This window comes from Culex quinquefasciatus, chromosome 2 (assembly GCF_015732765.1).
Source record: "Culex quinquefasciatus strain JHB chromosome 2, VPISU_Cqui_1.0_pri_paternal, whole genome shotgun sequence".
Classification (NCBI taxonomy): domain Eukaryota; kingdom Metazoa; phylum Arthropoda; class Insecta; order Diptera; family Culicidae; genus Culex; species Culex quinquefasciatus.
In genome coordinates this window covers 209,937,095-209,956,399 of record NC_051862.1, presented here as the reverse complement: position 1 = coordinate 209,956,399, position 19,305 = coordinate 209,937,095, and the positions used below count along the sequence as shown (strand labels likewise).

Below are 19,305 nucleotides of genomic sequence, written 5' to 3'. Positions count from 1 at the left end.
TAAGCCCTTAATACGCTAAAAAATCTAAAAAAGTCATGAAGTTTGAAACAAATTTTTTTTTTGATAAAATATCTGATAAAGTTAAAAAAACTGATTTAGAAATGCCGTGAAGATTTTCAATTTGTATGCAATTTGAGCTTAGACAAACATCAAATCACATAGCGAAATCCAGTCTGCAATCCGCTGGAATCACAGTCTCTAAACAACTTTCAAGACTACTCAGTAAAAAACATGGTACATACATCTGGGAAGAGGTCACTGGGTCACTTTTCTGGTGTAATGTCACTTTTTCGGTCTAAATAACAACTTCCAAATATACACAATTGATGAACGGACAGCTGGTTGCTGAGATGACATCTAAATGTTTTAAAATTGCGATTTTTTTTCAGCGTCACCTAATAAGGCCTATGTTTTATTTTGAATTATTTTCATTGAAATTCAAATTTTGCTTTGAAAAATAAATTTTAAAATGTTGCATTAACATAAAAATGTAAGATATTTTCAAAAATGAAAGCTCCTGTATTTGGTTTTGCAATCTAATTAAGAGATTAAGATCTCGCATCAACCTTACCAATCTGCCTGAAATTTGCAGTGGTTGTTTGTACATATAAAACTAGCATTTGGCCAAAATATGAGCTCTCTAGGTCAACGGGAAGTGGGGCAAATCGGGACACAAAGTTTGAAGGTTCAAAAACGTCAAAAATCTTAGAAGGCTATAACTTAGGCAAAATTCAATTTAATTTCAAAATTTTAAATGCATCTGAAAGGGCTTAAAAAAATGCAACAAAATTCAGGGAGAAGCATTCCAATTGGTTAAGCTTAAGAGGTGTTATTGGCATAAAAAAATAGCATAATTTTCAAACTGAAATGAAAAAGTCTAGTTATCAACTCGGTTCAACCTGCAGCTTGTAGGGGACATCTGAGACTACCATCTGAGACTGAGAACGCTTTGGGTAAGGCAGTTTAACATATTAAATAGAAACTTTTACCTTGAGTGTATTTTTTGGTTGTAAATTTTGCTCGGGGACCCTTTAGATCTCATTTTCTGGAGATATTTTTATGATAATCGTGTTTCTGAGACAATTTCACAATAGAAACATGAATAAAAATGTTTGTTTTCATTCATTTTAACTATTGGAACACGATTATTACGATTACTTTCCATTGTTTCAACATTTCAATGGAAAAAAAGTATTGTATATTGCATTGTACATCAGTACAGTTGTTTTACAATCATTTGAATTCAAAAATTCTTAGATTTGAGAAAAACAACATTTTCTACGATTTTTTTTGCGGGCCTGTGCATCGAATGTTTACAAAACTTAAAAATATTCTTAAACTGATTTTTCAGGGCCTTAAGTGATAAGGATAATGAGCAATTCCATGTCAAATAGGGAATCGGTTGTACCCGACCCTCTCCGATTTCAATGAAACTTTGTAGACATGTTATCCTAGGCCTATAAAAGCCATTTTTGTGTTTATGGGGCCAGTTACACTCAATAATGACATTTGAGAAGGGCGTAAGTGTTTTAAATATTTTTGTATTTCGTAATTTTAATATTGCTGTATCTCAAAGCCGTTGCATCGTATCAAAAAGTGGTCAAAGACAAACTTGTAGGAAATTTGACGGGCTTTCCGAAAAAAATACACTGAAAGAAAAATAAACGCCACTTTTATAAGATTTTTTTATTTTTAAGTTTAAAAGTCAAATTTGAAGGTGAGCCCACGATTTTTTCTCGTTCAAAATTTTTGTGAAAATTGCCTAAGATGTTACAAAAAGACTCACGAAAAATGCAGGATGGAGCAACTCACCTAAAAAAATACAAAAATCATTTACTGAAACTGTTTTTTTCAAAAGTGCTCTAAACGTCAAAATTTTCAAAAACCGAACACGAGAATCAATTCTCCAGACAATTTTACATATAAGTCTTCATATTGACCAGTGTCCTAAGTCGAATCCTTGTGAAGTTACAGCGGTTTTAAAAATAAAAATGTTGAAAAAATGGGTATTTTGATGGTTTTTTTTTTGGCAATTTCTATATGACCGACTTGATTTTTCAGTCTCGAAAATATTTTTGCCGGAAATCTTGTCCAATTTCCTATAAGTTTGTTTTTGACCACATTTCAATTGGATGCATGGGCTTGCAGATATAAGCTAATTTAGTATCCAGGTTACTACACTACACTGAAAAAATATTCTGTTTTCAGTTATGAGCAATGTAATTAGCTTATATCTGTAAGCCCATACATCCAATTGAAATGTGGTCAAAGACAAACTTATAGGATTTTGCTAAAAGAATACATTTTCAAAGAAAAACACTTGAATAATGACAAATATCTGTTTAGAGCAGTTTATGAAACTTTTTGTTTCTGTATTTTGAAAATTTTAAATTTATTTTAAAAAATATATGCAATGCGATTAGTAGATGAAAAAAAAAAAAAAACATAATCAAACCACCTTAACGTGTAATGCCTTCCTTACAGAATCAGTTGCAGAAGCATCCTTTCTGTAAATTTGATTGAATGCCCCTGAATTCATACAAAAACCTTCAATAAACTATCTCTGTTTTCAAATAAATCCGCTACAGATCAAAAGTCAAGACCCGGGAAAATTTTGAAGTATTCTGGAATTCAACTCATTATTGGATCATCCAAATTTTTTTGTCTTTGAAATATTTACTCCATCAAACTTAATTACCTTCAAAACAGACATATGGGACCTGAAACTGGATCGAATGGCACTGATCAGGACAAAATTGGTTGAACTAGTTCCGAAATTTGCTCAAAATTTGATTCAGAGTCGGTAGGAGGCTTATTTAAAACGTTCATTTTTTAAGTTATTTAAAAGCCTTTCCTCAGTGTGGTAAGGATTTATAATAAAATCTGTGAAAAATGTGAGATACAAGACTGTCTCGTCGACCAAATTTGCAAGCAAATTTTTTATTTAGAATTGGTTCCAATGTCCATTCCAACTAATGCACAAGTGTTCATCAATTTAAAGACAAAAATGAAAACAAAAAGAAAAAAAAGCCACAAGTGAAAAGCTAACAATCTCGGGATATTTCTCTCAGCAGTGCAGCTTACCCATCTTTGGCAGGATGACGTCCTTGGTGATGGTGCGGTTGGCGTTCATGCGGCGGATGGTTTGATCCATGCTTCCGGTGCTGGGCGCGTTGGAAGAGGGAAGCTTGCCGGATCCGGCGTTGACGCACTGCCCCGGACCGCCTTGACCTTTGAACGAGAAATAGTTATTGATCTTTGCGGGGTTCAGCGGGGGGGTTCCGAAACTCACCTGGCACCCTCCGCGGCTGGGTCAACTCGATGGGGCAGACCCGGCGCCGTCGCTTGGGCAGTTTTGCCCGCGCTTGGGTGTGCGAGTAGTACATCGTAAAGTTGCTCACGATGACGGGCACGGGCAGGGCAATCGTCAACACACCGGCCAACGCGCACAACGCTCCCACGAACATCCCGATGTAGGTCTTGGGGGTCATGTCCCCGTAGCCCACGGTGGTCATCGTGACCAGCGCCCACCACAGCCCCAACGGGATGCTGTTGAAGTCGTTGTGCGGGTTGATCTGTATCCGCTCGGCGTAGTACACCAGGCTGGCGAATATCACGATGCCGAGCACCAGGAAGAACACCAACAGGGTCAACTCCTTGGCCGAAGCGCGAAACGTCTGGATCAGGATCTTCAGCCCGGACGAGTGTCGCGTCAGCTTGAACAACCGCATGATACGGATGATGGAGAAGAACTCGAGGATGTCGGCGTTCTCCAGGTGGGACGCGAACCGCTGCAGGATCAGATCGATGAAGAAGCTGAGCGTCGCGATGTAGTCGATGATATTCACAGATGAGGTGATGAACCGCAGCTTGCTCGGCGAAGAGATGAACCGCACCTAGTTTGGGTTGGGAAGATTTGTTTAATATTAATATTTGGATTTGGATGGAACTAAGATACAAACTCGTTCCAAGCATGGTTTTAATCTCGAATCTTATTTTATTTTGGACCCAATTTTCAATTTAAAACAATCCGATTCGGTGACCGTACCAATTTAAATCCAATACGACCTTTTGCGACCCACTGGGGCAAAAAAAAACTCATAAAGCTTTCATTTCAATCCCTTAGTAAATATTTGATTATTTATAGTTTGGTTCGAACACGGTCGGTCAGTCAGTGGGACACCAAACAAAATACAAAAAAAAAAAACAATTTTTTACTCCCATCGTTTTTCGGCTTGACTGCGTACCCGCGCGCGCAATATCATCATCCTCCCCAAAAACCTTTGAATATAAAACTGCGAAGGCTCAAGCCTAACAAGCAAAAAACCAAAATTCGAGACCCAACCAACAAATAGAAGGCTCGTCGCGGAAGCTCCCCCCAGCTTGGTCGTACGGCAAAAAAATCAGTCGAACGAGAAATACGAAAAAAGCCCCAGAAAATCCTATTTGTAGGACTCGGAGGAAAAACACAACATCAAAAGCCGGATCGAAACCGATTTGAATGCGTGCCTCGTGAGTGTGTGTGTATGTTTGGGGATTCGTTATTTAGGGTCTCTCGACGCCGGGAAGGTCAACCGACAGAGACAGCAAAGCAGCGCGAGGAATAAATCAAAGGCCAAAGCCAAAGCAAACGGGGAGGAAAAATCCCCATGATGACTGCCGGGAAAAGTCAACCCCGGGAAAAAGTCGACGACGACTTGGCAAGTTTGTGAGGCGGTCCGTCGGTCGGTCCAAATTAAATTACCATGATTTCGAACGTAAACCAAGCGTTGCAGACACACTCGATGTAGAAGAACGCAACGTGGGCGTTCGTTTGCGTTTTGTCCAGCACCCAGGACGTGTTCTGGCTCGCCGTCTTGACCGTGATGTTCCGGATGTACGGCACCCGCATGTCCGGGTGCGTCTTCAGGCAGAATGATATGATCGATACGCAGATGAAGAATACTGATATGATGCCGATTATCTGCGAAGGTAAAGAGAGAGAAAATGGGGCAATTAGTTTAGCGAGAATCATTTCCAAGGTATATTCAAAGCGAAGACGCATGGCAATGAGCATTTTCCAGGTATTTAGAAGTTTATTAAATTCAAAGTGTTCTTCATTCAGAAATTTTCTGATTTTTTTTCGCTCCAAATTGAGCTCAATTATGTACGAGACCGTGCAATCAATGACAGATATTTTTCGAATACTTGTTTACAAACATAAAATGATTTTGCTGGCTTTGCAGTCGCGCGCTCCTTTTCCATCTTGGATTTACAAATTCTTAAACAGTTTAGAGTAGTTGACGGATCATACTTGAGTTTTACAATAAACAAAATGAGACAAAGAAACGCATATTTTTTCGTGATTCGATTATCTGAAGTGAAATTTTTCCGAGGCCTTCGGATAATCGAGTCTAGACTATATGCGACATAAGGTCGAGGGACACAATATCGAATGGACAAAAGTTCGAAAGTGGACTATTGGTTGAATCAGAGAAACGCAAGCAGGTTTCTATCAACAGTTTTACAAAAAAAGTTATTTAATTAGTGAAAATCAGAAAATTTAAAAGATTCAGGAGCGAGTTTTCCCTAGTCAGACAATTCCAAAATATTTTTTCTGACTTCTTGAAATATTTCATGAGTTTTTTCATTCTTTACAATGATTTTTTTCTCAACGGGTGTAATAATTTGCGTTGTTTTCAAAGAAACTATTCTTGTCTTAATCATTTTGTAAGTTTTTTTTTTTCATTCTTTCGAACATTAGCCAATTTTTCATTAAGAATTACTGCAAAAATATTTTTTTTAATTCTCGTTGAAAAAATATATCATAAGTGCTCACCTTAAAAATCGTTCTTCTTTATTGATTGTATCCATTTTTTGTTATAAAAAAAGCATTCTCTTTTATCATATTTTTGTGAGTTTTAGAATCTTTCAAATATAATTTGTGAGCTTTTTTTTTGTTTCGAAAAACAACATAAATTGTCAATTTATTTTTGCGAAATTTCCATTCTTGAAAAAAAAACTATTCTTGATGGTTGTGACGAGCAATTCCAGCCCAAAACAGAATTTTTAAAGGTACTTTTTTCTTGACCCTCTTTGATTTCAATGAAACTTTGTAGACATGTTATCCTACGCTTATATAAGCCATTTTTGTGTATATGGAGCCAGTTTCACTCGATAATGACATTTGAGAAGGGCGTAAGTGTTTTAAATATTTTTGTATTTCGTAATTTAAATATTGCTGTGTCTCAAAGCCGTTGCATGGTTTCAAGAAATGGTCAAAGACAAACTTGTAGGAAATTTGACGGGCTTTCCGAAAAAAATACACTGAAAAAAAAACACTTCACTTTTATGAGATTTTTTGATTTTCAAGTTTAAAAGTCAAGTTAGAAGGTGAGCCTACGATTTTTTTTCGTTCAATTTTTTTTGTTAAAATAGCCTAAGATGTTACAAAAAGACTAACGAAAATGCATCAAAATTTTCAAAAACCGAACACGAGACAATTTTACACAAAAGTCTTCTTCTTGACCATTGTCCTAAATACAAACCATGTGAAGTTACAGCGGTTTAAAAAAACAGTTTCAGTAAATGATTTTTGTATTTTTTTAGGTGAGTTGCTCCATCCTGCATTTTTCGTCAGCCTTTTTGTAAAATCTTGGGCTATTTTCACAAAAAAATATGAAAAAAATCATGGGCTCACTTTTAAATTTGATCATAAAAATCAAAAAATCTCATAAAAGTGGAGTGTTTTTTTGTGAGTCCATCGCGTTCCTGATTGATCTACACGGGAACCCTTTCATGTTTCTTTTTTTATTTCAATCGCATTTGGGACATTTAAAAAAAACAAGTGAAAAAAAAACTTTAGACCTTTTCTAAGTTTAAAATATAGGTATTCGGTGCCCTCTCCCCGTGCCATACCTTCACACTTAGGAGATCAGGGAGGCGGAGTCTTGTCGCAAAAAGAACGATACACACCTGTGGATTAGCGTGGTTCACGTTTCTATGAAAAAGACAAAAGTTGTTATTTTGTCTTGCATCAACCGGAATCCTGAAAATTTGAGCCCATTCGGTTCTAGAGCTCCTTTTAATTTGAAATTTATATGGGATTTTGATTTATTTTCCATGGGAAACTATCTTTTACATTGTATTAGATTTTTTACAAATCGATGAAATGACTTGATTCTTATAGTAGGAGATAGGTTTTGACCTGGGGAACAACTTTGTAGAACATACCAACATGCTAGGAATTGACCCTTTAAAGATACAGATACTTTTAGATGGTGGCTTTTGAAGTAAAGCCCCTTCAAAAGCCACCATCTAAAAGTATCTGTATCTTTAAAGGGTCACTTCCTAGCATGTTGGTATGTTCTACAAAGTTGTTCCCAGGTCAAAACCTATCTCCTACTATAAGAATCAAGTCATTTCATCGATTTGTAAAAAACCTAATACAATGTAAAAAGATAGTTTCCATGGAAAATAAATCAAAATCCCATATAAATTTCAAATTAAAACTGGAGCTCCTATACCTACCAAATGGGCTCAAATTTTCAGGAGTGCTTCTGGGGACATAAAAGAACGAAATTCCGGTTGATGCAAGACAAAATAACAACTTTTGTCTTTTTCATAGAAACGTGAACCACGCTACTGTGGATCCGTTGACGAAACCGCAAGGTTTAAGAGGGCCACATTATAAGGTGTTACGTCGATTCCGTTCCCGTTTCTCCATTTGGCCTTACGTCGTTCGACCTTTTGTTATACATTTCTTTGTAAGTACCTATATAGAGCAGTTCTCTCAGATTTCGGTTTTTCGATTTTTTTTTTTGTATTTTTTAATTCAACTGAAACGTTATTTGTGCCTTCGGCATGCCCAAAGAATCCATTTTGCATCATAAGTTTGTCCGTATTAATTTCTATACAAATTTGGCAGCTGTCCATACAAAAATGATGTATGAAAATTCAAAAATCTGTAGGAATTTTTTGATCGATATGGTGTCTTCGGCAAAAATGTAGGTATGGATATGGACTACACTGAAAAAAAATGATACACGGTAAAACAAACTGGTGATTTTTAATTTAACTTTTTGTCACTAAAACTTGATTTGCAAAAAAACATTATTTTTATTTTTTTTATTTTTTTATGTTTTAGAGGACATCAAATGCCAACTTTTCAGAAATTTCCAGAATTGGCAAAACATTTTTGACCGAGTTATGGTTCTTTGAATCAATACAGATTTTTTCAAAAAAATCGAAATATCGGTCGAAAAAGTTTTTCAATTTCATTTTTCGATGTGAAATCAAATTTGCAATCAATAAGTACTTTAGTGAATTTTTGGTAAAATGCACCGTTTTCAAGTTTGAGCCATTTTTGGGTAATTTTTTTGAAAATAGTCGCTGTTTTTCATTTTTTAAAATTAGTGCCCATGTTTGCCCACCTTTGAAAAATATATTTCTGAAATGCTGAGAAAATTCTCTATATTTTGCTTTTTTGAACTTTATTTATGCGACTCTTAGTTGCTGAGATATTGCCATGCAAAGGTTAAAAAACAGGAAAATAGGGCACAGCACAAATAATCTTGAGCCCATTTTACCCCGATTCTCCTAATAAAGCATTTTTGGACGTTTTTAAATGTATGGATTTTAAAAATCTGAAAATATTTATTTATCGGAAAGATCAGGCTATATTACATAAGAATGACTTATTTATAGTTAGTTTTTTGATTTGATAGTTTTTTTTAATGACATAAGAGATGTCTGTTTCCTAGATGTAATATTACCATGATTTTTTTATGGTGTGCGTAAATACTAAGATTTAGAAAAAAAAAACACTAAATATCTCTGTTCAACAAATTGTGCCCCAGAATTGCATTTCGGAAAAATTAGAATAAAAAAGAATTCGAAATTCATCGTTCACTCACACTCGTTCAAAATAAAAAAAAAACATTCGTGAAATTTTTGTAACAATTGCAATAAGACATTTTTGTACAATATAAATAAGCTCAAGTTGAATTTACCAAAATAAAGGTTAAAACTAAATGAACGCTCGGAATGTTTTGAATTATCGAGAATTGGAACAATGAAATAATATTCCATTTTGATGATTTTGATATAATTTTTGAACGTTGAAAGAATTTTTTACGCTTTTAATTTTTTTAAGATGCCTGCATTTTAGTTTATTATTTCAAATCTCATCTTTAAACACAACTGTAAAATAAGCAAATCCACGTCAAACAGGATGTCTCCGAATCAAAAGTGCTCCGATTTGGCTCAAATTTGGAGTGGGGATTTCTTGGCTTGTTTGGCAATTAGGCTGGTCCTATCCGAAATAGGGTGGTCCAAAAAATGGCATTTTTCGTCGATTTTTGCAAAAAAAAATACACTTTTCTAAAAATCATATCTCTGGAACGGCTGAACCAATTTTAGGGCGCCACAATTCAATAGAAAGGTTATTAGTTGGGCTTTTAAGGAAAAATATGTTGAGGTTCAAAAAAACTAGCTGAATATTTGAAAAGGTTCTTTGAAATTTTCAAAATTGAATGACGCAACTTTTGGTACTCAGACATGTATAGGTCATCGCTGAAATTTTCAAGTTATCGCAGTTTTAGTAACAAAGTTGATTTTTACCCGTTTTCGTCATTTTCCCATTTTTGCGCGCGGCGCGTCGAAAAACCCGGTTTATATGCTAAAAAAAATCATATTTCCGAAACATGTTAATGGATATCCGCAATTTTTTTATATGTTATGTAAATATTACAAGGAATCAGGAAAAAATATTTTCAGACATGGGCTCTTTGGTCCCGAGACCTTGAAAACGGCAAATTAAATTTTCATAGGACCTTTTTAAATATTCCGCTAGTTTTTTTGGACCTCAACATATTTTTTTTCTAAAAAGCCCAATTAATAACCTTTCTTTTGAATTGTGACGTCCTAAAATTGGTTCAGCCGTTCCAGAGATATGATTTTTTGAAAAATGTGTTTTTTTTTTGCGGAAATCGACGAAAAATGTAATTATTTGGATCACCCTTTTTCAAACAGGACCACCCTAATTACCAAACAAAAAAAATACGGGTCTTATTATTTGGGCCAAGGAACCCCCACTCCATATTTGAGCCAAATCGGAGCACTTTTGATTTGCAGACTTCCTGTTTGACGTGGAATGGCTGAAATGACAAATCTGTACAGAGCACCACATAATTGTTTCCTGTAAAGCGACAAACTACTGGGCAAAACCACTTCCTAACTGCTAACAATATCGTTTCCCATCAATAAATCACAATTCAGCTGATCCAATCTTTGCGTGGCGCGAGGGAAAAACTTAAAATCTGAATAATTGAATAACTTTGATACTTGGCAAGCACGTTCAGCACGACCGCTTCTTCATCTGTATCGCAAGGTTGAAACTACTCTTCCAAGTTAGGCGAAGAAGGAGGTCAAGCTAGCTCAAACTTTTGTATCTCTTCGCGGCCAAAGATTGTGCCTACGAGAAATGAAGCAAATCCCTCTTTCCTGACTAGGAAGATGGCAAAGTTTCTCATCTTTCGGTTATTTCAGAATGTCAGTGATGGTAAATTCCACCAAAATTTTGCAACGGATGTCTTATTACTGAAAATAATATTTTGTTGAAATATTGAGATAGAAAATGAGTACCGATTAAATTTCAAGGAAATTTCAAATTTCTTCACATCCCCGACTACATTCTACCGAGGACATTTGACGATATTGCTCCGGTGACGTATTTGGCAATATATTTTATTTTATTTCCCCCTCCCATCTCATCGAGATCCCTTCAATTTCACTGATGGGAAAGTTTCACCGCGGTGACGTAAACCTTGAGAATCCTCCCGAGCGATCCTTCTTTTGGGGCACTTCGAGGACGTCGATTCTTCCGCCAATCGATTTCCTTCAGCGACTGACAGAATAATGATAGGCGTCCCTCTCTCTCTCTCTCTCTTCACAGTCAACCGTTCTTGAAAACGCAAAACAAAGCACTCAAGAACAAAAGCTTCTTCTGTGCCCTCCCCAAAGCAGGTCAGGAACAATTCATCTATCCATCCATCCATCCAATATACAAATCTGCCAATCAAAGCTTCCTTTCTGGATGGGGGGAAGGCCATTTGTTTGAAAAGGCCTCTTCCGTCTACCGGTCCCGGAGAAGAACTTGAAAACTTTAGGTTAGTTCCGTTTTATCCTGTGTGGTTCAGGTGGTCTCCCCAACTCCACGCAGTACAAGATACGAGCATTTCCTTCAGAGTGAGGAGTTGGTTATTACAGACTAGGTGATTTATCGGTTCGTTTGCCGAGCATAAAAGCTTAAGGGGGGTTATTTCAGTGGGAAAAAAGTTGAGGTCCAAGCGAACAACCTGAGGGGTTCCAAGTAGTAGGTACAAACGGAGTGTGAAACGAGAGAGAGAGTGCTTTACGATATGCAAATTAGTTTGGGATTTAATGTACTAGGACATCCTGAATGGGGCGGCTAGTGTGAGTGTGTTACGGTGATGGGAAGTTGTTGCAAAATTAATTAGCAATTTTATGTGCCGGATCGTTTCCTCTTTGGTATGGAATGTGTCTAGTTGGGTTCTGTATTGCTGAAGAGAGTGTGAGAAAGGTTACCTAATCCGATTAGCAGAGGAGTCGGGTAGATCATGGGTCACAGAAAACAAGATTTGGATTTGGAAAATATCTTGTGACATGAAATGTGTAATCTTCAGCTCATGTTATAAGCTGCCTATGGTTTTTTTTGTTAAACTTGAATTATTTAGTAGAAATCTAAGACTTTTTTCAGTTAATAGATTTGAAGCACCATGCGTCTCCACCAAGGTTGTTAACGATAAAATTTCGAGCTCGATAACGATAACGATAGTTCTATTGTTATCGTCGAGACGTTAACGATAAACTATAGTTATAGTTAATGCAATAATTCTATCGGCGATAAGATTATCGACGATTATTAATTTTTTAAATCTTTCTAAAATCGACTTGATTCAACCATAACAAGATAAAATTTGAATGCTTTCACTAAGCATCTAGTAAGTTTCAAAGTAAAATCTATAATCAAAATTGTTCACCAAATACCGAATTTTTTGAGAAAGTACTAAAATTTTCATAATCTGCAGTATGGGTATCAAACGAAGCGAAATTTTGTATGCTTTTTAACTTTATCAAGGTTTTTTTTAATAAAAATCAAAGTTTTCACAAAATACCGTTTTTTATTCTAAAATAGTAAAATTTGCAATATGGGTATAAAACGAAGCTACATTTGGTTTTTCGTTTTTACATTCACATTGTCACAAATTAGCTATTTTTCCGAAGGTACTCATATTTTTAAAATTTTCAATATGTGTATCAGACGAAGCGAAATTTTGTATGCTTTTACCCTTTACATAAGCTTTTTTTTGTTAAACGTAAAAAAATCCCGTATTTTTTTAAAATATTCATTGTTTTAAAATTAACAATATGATTATCATACACAGAGATTTTTTTTGTTTTTTCACATCATTAGGGTTTTTTTAATAACATAAATATATTTCAGAAATGAACGCATCTTCATAAAAAAACTACTTTTTTTAATTTGCAATATGGGTGAGACGCAAAATTTGTTATGAAGCAAACCCAATTTGAATGTGCCTATATATGATTGCATATTTTGAAGATTTGAGTATTTTCGAATAAATAGATTATTTTTGAAAATTTTAGTATTTAAAAAACTTTAATAAATTGAAAAGCAAACGAAATTTCAATTCAAATTTTGAAAATCTGTTTATTTTTGTACAAATACAGAATTTTTTGAATATTTTTAGTATTTTACAAAAATACTTTTATTAATTTAAAAAAGCATACAAAATTTCGCTTTTATTGACACCCATTTGCCTATTTTAAAAATTTGAGTATTTTTGAAAAACGGTATCTTTTGAAAATTTTATCATTTAAAAAAATCAAATAAAGTGAAAAAGCATACAAAATTTCGCTTCGTTTGATATCTGGGTAATTCTCCGCCAACTCACACAGCAGTTGCCCCGACCCCTCTTCGATTTGCGTGAAACTTTGTCCTAAGGGGTAACTTTTGTCCCTGATCACGAATCCGAGGTCCGTTTTTTGATATCTCGTGCGGAGGGGCGGTACGACCCCTTCCATTTTTGAACATGCGAAAAAAGAGGTGTTTTTCAATAATTTGCAGCCTGAAACGGTGATGAGATAGAAATTTGGTGTCAAAGGGACTTTTATGTAAAATTAGACACCCGATTTGATGGCTTACTCAGAATTCCGAAAAAACGTATTTTTCATCGAAAAAAACACTAAAAAAGTTCTAAAAATTCTCCCATTTTCCGTTACTCGACTGTAAAAAATTTTGAAACATGTCATTTAATGGGAAATTTAATGTACTTTTCGAATCTACATTGACCCAGAAGGGTCATTTTTCATTAGAACAAAATTTTTCATTTTAAAATTTCGTGTTTTTCTAACTTTGCAGGGTTATTTTTTAGAGTGTAACAATGTTCTACAAAGTTGTAGAGCAGACAATTACAAAATTTTGATATATAGACATAAGGGGTTTGCTTATAAACATCACGAGTTATCGCGATTTCACGAAAAAAAGTTTTGAAAAAGTTGGTCGTCATCGATCATGGCCGTTCATGGTCACCCGCGACAGACACGGACGACGAAACAAAGAGAAACGCAAAAAGTAACTTTTTCAAAACTTTTTTTCGTAAAATCGCAATAACTTGTGATGTTTATAAGCAAACCCCTTATGTCTATATATCAAAATTTTCGTAATTGTCTGCTCTACAACTTTGTAGAACATTGTTACACTCTAAAAAATAACCCTGCAAAGTTAGAAAAAACACGAAATTTTAAAATGAAAAATTTTGTTCTAAATGAAAAAATGACCCTTCTGGGACAATGTAGATTCGAAAAGTACATTAAATTTCCCATTAAATGACATGTTCCAAAATTTTTTACAGTCGAGTAACGGAAAATGGGAGGATTTTTAAAACTTTTTTAGTGTTTTTTTCGATGAAAAATACGTTTTTTCGGAATTCTGAGTAAGCCATCAAATCGGGTGTCTAATTTTACATAAAAGTCCCTTTGACACCAAATTTCTATCTCATCACCGTTTCAGGCTGCATCCCTAGTAACATTTTTAAACTTACAGGTTTTATCATGGTTCTGGAAACCCTCATCCGGCCTAAATAGGCTTTTATGGCCTACTTAAAACCTAAAATGTTACTTGGGAAATTATTGAAAAATACCTCTTTTTTCGCATGTTCAAAAATGGAAGGGGTCGTACCGCCCCTCCGTCATGAGATATCAAAAAACGGACCTCGGATTCGTGATCAGGGACAAAAGTTACCCCTTAGGACAAAGTTTCACGCAAATCGAAGAGGGGTCGGGGCAACTTTTCCCGATTTCGTGTGAGTTGGTAGAGAATTACCCATCTATATTGCAAATTTTGAAAATTTGAGTATTTTCGAAAAAATATGGTATTTTGCGAAAAAAAACATAAGAAAATTAGCTTCATTTGAAACCCATATTGCAAATTATGATAATTTGAGAATTTCTTTTTTTTAACAATTTTGAGTACAATATATAAATATTGAAATTTGCTACATTTTCAAAATATATAATTTAAGTTAAAGTTTTTATAATTTAACATGATGAAAAAAAAGCATTTTCACAGGGACTACTATCCGAAAACAAAAAATTCCTTGGAAATATCACAGGCCAAGAAAAATGCTGTAATAGCCTATTAAATCTAATAATGGACAACCGGAAAAATTTTTGAACATTTAATTATAATTATAATAAGTCATGTGATTTCTCAAGCTGAAAATTGACAGTTTTACGGGACCATCAAGTTTCGTGGATATTTCATGGGTTTAAGAATAAACTACAATGTTTAAGAGAATTGCTGTTTTTTAAGATTAAAATAATAATATAAATTCCAAGTAATTTAATCTTTTATAATTTTTTTTTCAATTGAATTTACTTTTATTTTTTACAAATCATTTCAAAGATTAAAAAAACTTAATTTCAGGATTTACTCAATTGAATTTATTTTTATTGCAGCAACAAATATACTGAAATGTTTTTTATACATTTAAAGTAACATACTGCACTGGAAAAAATATACAAAATATCAATGAAGTCTTCTAAAAACTCCCGAAATCCAACCTGTGGTCCCAAAGCTCAAAATTTGGAAAATGACTAATACTGCTTTATTTCTTTTAAACTGCTTAAATAATTGAAATACAATACAATTTTTTCAATGAAAATTTGTGATTAAAGCAAACATATTTTTTGTCAAATTTACAAAGGTGTTAAACCGTTGTGAATAAAATATGTGTTTTTTTTATACTTGCTAATGATTACAAAATATCCTTAAAATTCACAGGATTTTGCGGAAATTTTGGAATTTCCCAAATTTCACGCTGTCTGCGAAATCGTAAAAAATCACTAATCATAGATATGGTTGAATTAATCAAGATTTAAAAAAATAATTATTGTTCATTATCGGCGACAAGATTATCGCCGATAGAATTATTGAAATAACGACAACGATAGATTATCGTTATCGTCCCGACGATATAGATAACCATTATCGTTATCGTCAGACGATAATACTATCGACGATAATTTTATCGATTAACAACGTTGGTTACTTAATTCAAACAGAAACACTTGTACTCACCTTGGCGGCGTTGGAGCTGTACGGCTCGTCGAACAGGGACCACATCTGCGGCTTCAGATGCTGCCACCAGTTCACCTTGCCCTTATTGTAAGCGTCTTCGAAACCGAACTTTTTCGCGACCTCCTCGTCGGTAGGTTTTTCCGTATCTAAATCTAGCCTATCTAAAACAGCCAACGTTTCCTGCGTGTTCCGGTGCTGAAAGTAGAAAAAAAAACATAATTATTGATCTGTTTGGGGGGAAGCTTTTGACGAGCTTTTAATGCTATTTGCTTTGACTGTGTATCAAGGACATTAATCAGATAGTTTAAATTTCATCGCGAGATCAGAGTGGAATCATCATCATTCAGCGACAACCGGGTTGGAAAACAACGGAAAATAAACAAAACAAACACCCCTGCCGAGGGTATTAATCAATGTCAAAGTGCAAAGCTTGGGATTTTATGTACGTGTGTGTCTCCATACTCTAAAGCGATGAGATAACAAACAAAAATCAAATGATTAATGAATATGACGACATGGAAAGCCTGATTAGCATAAGCGGCTTTTGATTAAAAGCTGTCGGAATCACACGTCCTAGCTGAAAGGGTTGAAAATTTGCTGAGAAGTGGGTCCTATTTGAGAATTTTGATTAATGTTTCATCCTAAATAAAGATATTTAAAATTCAAAGATTAAATCAGCCTATCTGTTGCTGGAAGGTCTTTTATCGCTTTTCACATCTTGAAATCCTCACTTACCACTCAAAATTCAATAGAATAAACGAAGCATCAGAAAAAGGACACTTCTTTTCCCCCGGAGTCCCCCACTGTGACGCTCTGGCTCATCCTTGAAGGATTCCTTTCTCCTTTCAATTTTTCCTCTGCATCCGATCCTCGTCAGCGCAATAAAGCATTCTGGAAGCTTTCGCTTTCGCAAGCCATTCTGCGGGCAAAGCAATAATTTAATAATAAAGCCTCTTTCTTTCAGGCACTCGGAAACCGAACTGAAATTTCTCAGTGGGAAAGAAGGAAAGGAAACCTCCAAATGCTCTGTCGTCCAGAGCGTAAAAAAACGAAACGGCTTTTAGCCCAATTTTTGGTGACACACACACATACTCTCATAAAATGACATTCACATCCAAATGAAGGGCGGGTTTTTGGTTGGGACATTTTTGAGTGTTGCATGGTGGGTTTAAAGTTTAAAAATTGTTGAAAAAAGTGCAAAAAATATTTTGAAAAAATTAAAATTAATTATTGATCTGTATTGATCTCCCCAAAATTCACTTGACATATTTAAATCTTTGCATAATTGTACCAAGTTTTTTTTTTTCAAATTGTCCTATTCGAAATGGGAATGTGAAATGCAATAAACCACTCGAATTTTACTGAGTTGCTTAAAGACGTATTAGACTACGACAAACAAACAAACAAACTCGCAAATACACAAACTTTTTGACAATTTGGCAGTTTGCTTCCTCTGTTTGTTTTCCTGCATTTGTTTGCAGATACGTCAGCGAGTTGATTTGTTTGCCATAGTCTAATAGCTCCTTAAGATTAAAAAAATGCACTTTGTCTATCGAAGAAAAACCAAGGGGGAATAACATATTAATAAATTACATTATACTATTGGAAATACCCCGAGTTTCTCTTTTAAAATTTATTTTTATTTTGAAATTCCATTATTTTATTTTTCTTCATAATTCGGTCAATTTTCTTAAAAGAATTCATAAAAAGGTCAAATATTACCACCGCAATTATTTTTCAAAATTGTTGCTTCCTTCAAAATCAGCCACTGAATTCAGGGAGCAAAAAAACTATTTAAAAAAACTTCAAAATTTCAATTGAAAAAATCGTACAATCAACTGAAAATAATTCAAAATGTATTTTTCAGCGTCGATAATCATTTTAAGCATGTTTGAGATTGCTTTAAAATATTTGTATTTATTTTTTTTTTTTTCAAATGATTGCATTTCAAAACACTTTTTTCTTCCAAATCTTGTAACCATGGCTTGTAATTCAATTATTTGTATATAAATTGTTTTATTTTTTGGCTCTTCTTTCGACTTTGATCAGAGTCAAGGGACATAATCTTCAAAAATAAACTGAAAAATTGGGAAAACTGCTCAATAAAATAAATATAATATTCCAAATATCAATGATGATAAAGGAATGAAAATAATTCAAATTTGCAAACAGAATTTTCTTTTTTTTTCTATAAAATCAGAGTAATCGTAAATATCAGTTTGCTGTTTTGTAAGATTGTAATAAATTATTAAAATTATTTTAAAACATCTCTTGAATATTTTCAATATTTTTTTTTCTAATCGCAAATAAAAAAATGGCATATTCAATTCATTACTTAATGTTATTCATTTTTAGATCCATGATTTTAAACATAATTAAGAATCATGATTTTTTTAAATAACTTTGCAAATTTTATTGGCCTTTAATTCTTACTAATAACTATTTTTGCTTATCAATGACAAACTAAAGAAATTATAAAATGATTTTTTTTAACATTATTTAGAATTGGAAAATATGTCACAAAAATCATTTTTTTTCATATAGCAAATTTGAGCAATCTCTAGAAAGTGGTGAAAGATAATTTGGAACTTGTTTTTTCTGTTTTCAATAAAAATAATCCAATAAAAAAATCTGATATCCAGTTAAACACAGATATAATTCATTTTTTGCAAAATGGTAATCATTTTTTTTAGCTTCACAGAAACAGAACCTAACATTTTAAGCTAGATTTTCCAGGTCTTTCTCTCTTTTTGACTTTTAGTTCTTTTGAAGAAGAAATGATTTTTTATTAATTTAATATTTAACAATTCAATTATAATTTATGTTAAATTTTCACATTCATTTGAGAACTAAAGACATTTCAATTTAAACGATTAAATTGAAAAAAAATATATGAGTTAATTGCCAAATAAATGAGATAATTCAATAACGTATTCAATTTTTACAGTGCATTGATTAAGGCCATTAAAATGTTTTTAAAATATTTCAATTAAAAAAATTAAAATAAATAAATAAATAAATCAATTTAACCATAGTCTATGTTTTTGAGACAAATAAAAAATTATACATAGATTTATTTTCACTTACTCTCAATTCTGGATAGAGCACAATTTTTTGAAAAAAACGGGGTAACATTAATAGGATTTTAACTTTCTTTCAATATTATTTAACCGCTATCTTATGAATTTTTTTTTAAACATGTTCTGGATCACACAATTTCCAAGCTCGTATCTAAAAAAATCAATAATGCTTTAAAAAATAGTTTCGCTGTAAATTTTTATTTGAAAAATTGGGGTGACTTTAGTCAATGTGATTCTTAAAAATGTTAATATATTAATTATTTTTAATTAATATATTAATTATTTTCTCTTCTTTTAAGGCTTTTTTTAGCTTTGTTTACTAACTTTGAATAAAATTTATATAAATTTGATTTATATAAATTATGTAATTAAAAAGTTTCATGTATAATCAAAAATCTTTAGAAATTGATTTTTCATAAAAATAGAAATATTTATTACGCCAAAACCAACCAGTATGATTTTTTATATAAATTAACTTTGAAAATTGATCAACTTCCTGTAAATTTGAAGATATTTAATATTTCTAATTAACTTGTAACCTAGAAGCTGATGTTAGCTGTT

The 19,305-nt window shown here is 33.4% G+C and overlaps 1 protein-coding gene across 4 annotated transcripts in view; it reads right to left on the bottom strand.

The window, feature by feature from the left end:
• The window catches only part of LOC6051796 (potassium voltage-gated channel protein Shaw), a 261,314-nt gene that overhangs the window by 13,982 nt on the left and 228,027 nt on the right, over positions 1 to 19,305 (bottom strand). For all 4 annotated transcript variants that reach the window (XR_005277836.1, XM_038258170.1, XM_038258172.1 and 1 more), the window contains 4 exons: positions 15,665 to 15,859; positions 4,745 to 4,963; positions 3,293 to 3,896; positions 3,085 to 3,231 (listed from right to left, as the gene is read on the bottom strand). Coding sequence is in view for 3 of the 4 variants with exons in the window: in XM_038258170.1 (XP_038114098.1) it covers positions 3,085 to 3,231; positions 3,293 to 3,896; positions 4,745 to 4,963; positions 15,665 to 15,859 (1,165 nt within the window). In the remaining variant the exon portion in view is untranslated. The remainder of the gene's footprint in view (positions 1 to 3,084; positions 3,232 to 3,292; positions 3,897 to 4,744; positions 4,964 to 15,664; positions 15,860 to 19,305) is intronic.